Genomic DNA, 6,239 nt, shown 5'->3' on the forward strand with positions numbered 1-6,239 from the left:
CGGACACCGTTCGCCAGCCATCTTCACTTTTTAAACCAACTTATTCCCGTCAAGACGTAACGGACAATACTGGCCCACTCATTATGCGGTCCGATCAACCTCGTGGTCAATAGTCAACTTATAGTTTTTTTGTATTGTCATCCATACTCGTAATGTACGAGATGATGGGCTAAGCGACGACGTCGGGCCCAATGTCGGGCGAAGCCTCCGTTTTTTCCAGTGACCGACGCCGATGGGCCATGTCGACCACGTGTCTTGGGGGTCGACGGCCAACTGGCCAGCCTATCCCAGCCGTCGGTCATCCACACTTTCGTCATCCAGCCACAACTCAAGTCATCATCATTTGTGTAATGTACAAAACTATTTCCCCCAACATTCCCCTCTTTTCATTTTGATTATGTATCACAACTTTTTCTTTTCTTTTTTCATTTTGATTATGTATCACTACAACGTATTTCTATTTATGCTCCATTTTTCCTCATAGGTGCCCCGGTAACCGTCTTGCGGAGCCGTGGGTCTTTTCCTTTAACACATGTAATAGTATAATGTGTCATACCGACGTATGATGATTATTCCGTGCCGGTAACCGCTTGTCGGAGCCGTAGCATTATATTATATATCTTTCCCTGTATTTTGTGCATTTTGCCATGTGCATTATATTATATTTTTTTCCCTGTATTTTAGGCACTTTGCCATGTGCCAAATATTATATATTTTTTATTCATGTTGTCTAAAACACAGGGCTGTTCTCAAAACCGTGTCTGCCAAACTGTATAGTATACTACTATCTTGTGTTGCTGTGAGAGAGAGCCACTATTATTATCATACTTAACTTATATAATATTATTTATTACAACCATGTAAAATATATCCCCATAGTTATCCTAAGACTTTACGCTTATGATTTTATTAATATAAATTTTTTTTGTTTGTTTTCCCCCTTTTAAATAAATCTTTGGCGTTCATTCACCACTGCGTGTATCAAAGCCTGTGAGTTCCACCGACTTGACCCTCGGGTCTCACGCGGTACGGCTCACAGGTCACGAGGAAAGTGTTCCCCTATGCTCTTGGGTGGTTTTTGTGACTTAAAAAATCATGAAATCTCACAACCTATACCTTAGAAAATCATTAAAAAAACATAAAAATATCCAGTTTCATAATATAAGTAAAAGAAAACCAAAAGGTAACTGTTTATTTTTTTAATCGTAGTTCATATTATTGACCGAACAGAACCGGTGGATCGTCTACTTTGTACTCTAACGACTCATCGTCCTTCTGTCGCCCTGGCACGCCTTAGATGTGCGTTTTGTTTATATGTACGAGGTCTTGGGGACTCGACCTCGGTGTCTGATTTTATTACTAGAGACCAAGGTTATCTTAAGTAAAATAAAGTACTCGACATAATATATAGGTGTATTGCATTAGGTATTAATTTATAATTATTGTCTCAATATTACAGTTTATCATTATGAATTAATTATAATATGAAATGAGGGTTTCCGATCCGGGCCGTGGTGCGTGAGTGCAAATATCTAATGTGAGTTGAGAGCTGGTCGTTCGTGGAGTCTCCTTCCGATTCGTGACACGCTTCGACTGCCTGGAGTCTCGGTCAGTCATTATCTCGACACGTTCGGGAAACCCTCTTCAGCATATTGCCTGTTTCAACCATATTAGCTGTGCTAGACGCAAAGAGTATATATATGATGTCGATAAAATTCACCTGTTCACAGGTAGTTCTGTATCAAAAAGTCTCAGGCAATGCCTATTAAGTACAAAATCCGTTTCATACGTACAATAATTAAAAACATAAATTTATGATTTTCATTTCTTATATTTGACTAGTTTTCGCGTTCAAAGACGTTATAAAAAAATAATTATTTGGCTCAATTAATATGCAAACACAGATTATATATTGTTATTCATGAAACATTATATCGTTAAGGTAACTCAACAAACATTCATATAATATATAAGTTTATTTCTCTATTAGTTTACATTTTGTAGTTGAAGAAAATAATACTTTTCAATCTTTCATTATTATCGAATTACTATTAATCTCTGATCACTGAAAATATTCACAGAACAGCAGCTCCACAATGTTTAAAAACGCATTCCGTTTAATTTCAACTTCATTGAGAACTAAGCAAGTGCCATCTGCAGGAGTTTGTAGCAGAAGAAATAATATTTTTTCTCATCACGGTGTTCGCCATATAGCCACCAAAATCACCAATAATGTAAGTCATATCTAACTTCAAGGAGAATTTTCAATTTAAGTTCATCGTTAATTGTTTTAAATAATCTTATTTAGAGAGAAGAAAAACTATCGACATATTCAAATAGCGTAACAGGTATCAGCACACCACCTTTTGCAATTAATGGGTTCGGTAGAATAGGTAAATGCGTACTCCGGTTGGCACTTTATGAAAACATGAACGTAAGTCTTATTGCACGTTGGTCGACCTATATTTGTCTGACAAGCGATCGTTTGTTATTCGTTAATTGTTTTATAACCTCTTAATTCGTCACTCACAGGTGGTGGCCATCAACGAGCCTGGTGCTAAAATAGAGGATGTCGCCCACTCGTTAAGATACGATACCGTGCACGGATCGATGCTCCAACCCGTTACAATAAAGGACAATAACACTCTAGACATCGACGGTAAAAACAAAATTTAATGATTATAGGAATAGGAATTATGTCTGCTAAATACCATATTGTAAAATATTGCCACGAAAACAAAATTTATTAAAAAATCAATCAACTTTCAAATCACTTAACGTTTTTTAATGTCAAATATACTAACTTCTAGGTATATATATTGCGTGTGAAATTTTAATTATTGAGTCGGCTTTATCTACTCATGACTATATAATATTTTGAAATTCAATACTAAACAATATGTCAAAATTTAATCTTGATAGTTGTTACTATATTTTGCATTTATCACTATTGACTGAGAAATAAGTTATTGAATCGTGTAGAATCGTAGAACTTATTGTTTTATTATGAATCAGAATAGGATTTAATTGTTTAACATAATACATTTAAGTTATATGTTAATTTATGATAAGAAATATTCCGTTTATAACTCAAAGTATGTTACAAAAACTGTAATATGTCGAAAAATTCAATAAAATTTGTCAAAATATGTAGGTATTGTGAATAATATTATTGTATACTGTAATAATTTAAATACGTTGTTTTTACTATAAAACAAATGTGAGTATAACGGTTAATAATGTGTCGTGATTCCGACAGGAAAAACCGTGAAGGTATTTCACGAAAAGGATCCCGAAAATATCAAATGGAGTGAGTTGCCGGTTGATTATGTCATAGACTCGACGGGAAAATTTACAGAAGTTGAAAATGCCAAGGTAAATGCTTTGAAATACGTTTTACGTGGGATATTTCTTATAATTTTTCTAATTTGTATTTTATTAATTTATTAGAATTAGACGTTTAATGATAAATGTTAAATTTTTTTAGAAACACATTGCAGCGGGTGTCAAAAAAGTCATCATCAGCGCTCCGAGCAAAAGCGCGCCGATGTTTGTGAAGGGTGTCAACTTCGACAAGTATGAAAAAGACATGATGGTGGTGTCGAATGCCTCGTGTACAACTAATTGTGCGGCTCCTTTAATGCACATAATCAACAAACACTTTGGCGTTGAACACTGTCTACTGACGACTGTTCACGCAATGACCTCTTCTCAGCTAGTCCTGGATGGAGTTAAACAAGTGAGTAGCTATTTTTTATAAGACGAATAATAACAATATGTATTTATTTATTTTTTATTTCGTACATCATGATGAACTCATATCATTGTGTAATTAGAGATATTTTTTTGTCATCGATCACGATTAAATGAAAACAAAAATGTATTACCTACAATGATTATGATTTTGAATTTCAGAGATCGGCCGCGGGAAACATTGTACACAGCACAACGGGCGCCGCGAAGGCCGTGGGTATCGTCATTCCAGAATTAAAAGGAAAAGTGACCGGAGACTCGATAAGAGTACCTGTGTTGGACGTTTCACTGCTTAAATTATATATAAGGTAACGTAAAATATATTTTTATTATATCGTTAAATATGTAGTACTGAAATACCTAGTCTATATGGTAATTTTCGCTGTATGCGAGAGATGAGTGTTCAAACGACAATGCGTTTTTTCAGAGTAGTACAATATCAAAATCTAAAACAGTGATTGAAAAACTCATATGGTCATATTTATTTTATAAACACTGAGTGCTGCGATTTATAATTAGATTAATATTTTTAGTATTAAACCGTAGATGTGCCCGATATAACATAGGAATCAAATAATTTTAATAGATTTTATTTGTTTGATTCTCATTTTTCATTATTTTAACAGTGTTAAAACACCGGTAAAAGAAGAGGATTTGAAGTCTCCAGCACTTTGGGAATCCGACATAGTAACATGCGTCAACGAAAAACTTGTCAGTTCCGATTTCATTAGCAGTTATTGTTCGGCTATAGTTGACTTTAACCAAGTGTCGGTTATTGGTGACAAATTTGTGTCGATCGGTGCTTGGTATGACAACGAGATGGGATATTCAAAAAGACTGTTGGACCTATACAATCATATGGTCAAAGTTGATAACATGTAATCAGCTTGCTACAAAAAGCAATTAATTAAAGTAATTATTAAAATTCCATAAACGTGTTTAAATCATTTTTAATACGTTATATATAAAATAACGTTTTCTGAAAATGTTCGTATATTTTTTACTATCATTAATAATTAATATTTTTAGAAAATATTATTTAATACCTAACATATTAAAAATGATGTTAACATGTTTATAGAAGTTTAATAATTATAACTTTCTATATGTTGTACAATAATAAATTTACTTTCTTATTGTATTCCTCTTTTTAATTAAAATAAAAAAAAATAATAAAATTAGACTATTGAAAGTCAATAAATATTGATAGGGTTGATTGAAAGGTACTTATGTTAAATTTTCGAATATGTTTTATATTACATTTCTTGAGAATGTTTGTTCATTTTTATCTTTTGATGATAGTCAAAAATTTAATACGATAATAAATATTAAATATATGTATAATAAACGTGTTCTATTTTGTCTTGCTCAATATAAATGTTAATTGACGGTGTGATAGAAAGTTAAAGTTTTACTCTTCAAAATTCTATAAATTGGTTATTAACATAAATGATTCATTCAAATTTTAGAATATGTGGTTTTTCAGATACCTTTCTTCATTTTTTGTGAATATCAAGAATTTGATGCGAAAATAATAATAAATATTCTATGTGTACAAAAAATTATATCATCCAGTATAAATGTTACTTTACAGTAAGAAATTAAATAATAATGAATAAAACACAATACATTTGTTGTGAGAAATAAATTGATACGTTTAAGTTTTCAGAATATTTAATTTTGTGAACAATTTTGATTCATATTTTATCTCTTAGAGATTATCATAATTTAAAAGTGATAACCTCTAAAATATTAACGAAAATTGTTCACAAAAGAAAATATTCTGAAAACTTAAACGTATCAATATATATTGCTCACAACAAATGTATTGTATTTTATTCATTATTACTTAATTTCTTACTTTAAAATAACATTTATATTAGATGAGATAAATTTTTAGTAACAATTTTCGTTAATATTTTAGAGGTTATCAATAATTATCACGTTTAATTTATGATAATCTCTAAAAGATAAAATATGAACCAAAATTGTTCACAAAAGAAAATATTCTGAAAACTTAAATGAATCAATATATTACTCATAAAAAATGTGTTGTATTTTATTCACTAAAACTTAATTTCTTACTGTAAACTAACATTTATATTGGATGATATAATTTTTTGTACACATGGAATTTTTATTATTATTTTCGCATTAAATTCTTGATATTCACAAAAAATGAAGAAAGATTTCTGAGAACCACATATTCTAAAATTTGAATGAATCATTGATGCTTATAACCAATTTATAGAATTTTGAAGAGTAAAACTTTAACTTTCTATCACACCGTCAATTAACATTTATATTGAGCAAGACAAAATAGAACACGTTTATTATACATATATTTAATATTTATTATCGTATTAAATTTTCGACTATCGTCAAAAGATAAAAATGAACGATCATCCTCAAGAAACGTATTATAATGCATATTCTAAAATTTAAATGTATCAATCGTGTACACATCATATTTATTGATATTCAGT

General features: G+C 31.0%; 1 protein-coding gene across 4 annotated transcripts; it reads left to right on the forward strand.

Annotated features, from left to right (window-relative positions):
• Positions 1 to 4,812, forward strand: LOC149055098 (uncharacterized). Of its 4 annotated transcripts, none has more exons than XM_089229416.1 (9): positions 1 to 1,391; positions 1,460 to 1,942; positions 2,082 to 2,234; positions 2,309 to 2,434; positions 2,533 to 2,659; positions 3,260 to 3,375; positions 3,488 to 3,739; positions 3,916 to 4,061; positions 4,380 to 4,812. In XM_089229416.1, the coding sequence occupies exons 2-9, from the start codon at positions 1,922 to 1,924 to the stop codon at positions 4,633 to 4,635; spliced, it is 1,197 nt and encodes a 398-aa protein (XP_089085542.1). In that variant the 5' UTR covers positions 1 to 1,391; positions 1,460 to 1,921; the 3' UTR covers positions 4,636 to 4,812. The 4 variants fall into 4 exon arrangements, with proteins under 4 accessions (XP_089085542.1, XP_089085545.1, XP_089085544.1 ...); XM_089229419.1 differs by having other exon boundaries at positions 1 to 1,381; XM_089229418.1 differs by having other exon boundaries at positions 1 to 1,371.
• Positions 4,813 to 6,239: the final 1,427 nt, after the last annotated feature.

The sequence above is a fragment of the Diuraphis noxia genome, unplaced genomic scaffold, assembly GCF_037042655.1.
Source record: "Diuraphis noxia isolate RWA-SAM2 unplaced genomic scaffold, SU_Dnox_SAM2 contig0005, whole genome shotgun sequence".
Lineage (NCBI taxonomy): Eukaryota > Metazoa > Arthropoda > Insecta > Hemiptera > Aphididae > Diuraphis > Diuraphis noxia.

Excerpts from the sequence above, each read along its gene's own strand:
- LOC149055098 (XM_089229417.1), top strand. The coding sequence starts at position 1,922 with ATGAAACATTATATCGTTAAG. Across the intron at positions 3,740-3,915 it reads TCCTGGATGGAGTTAAACAA|AGATCGGCCGCGGGAAACAT; the intron begins GTGAGTAGCTAT and ends TTTGAATTTCAG. Across the intron at positions 4,062-4,379 it reads CTGCTTAAATTATATATAAG|TGTTAAAACACCGGTAAAAG; the intron begins GTAACGTAAAAT and ends TTATTTTAACAG.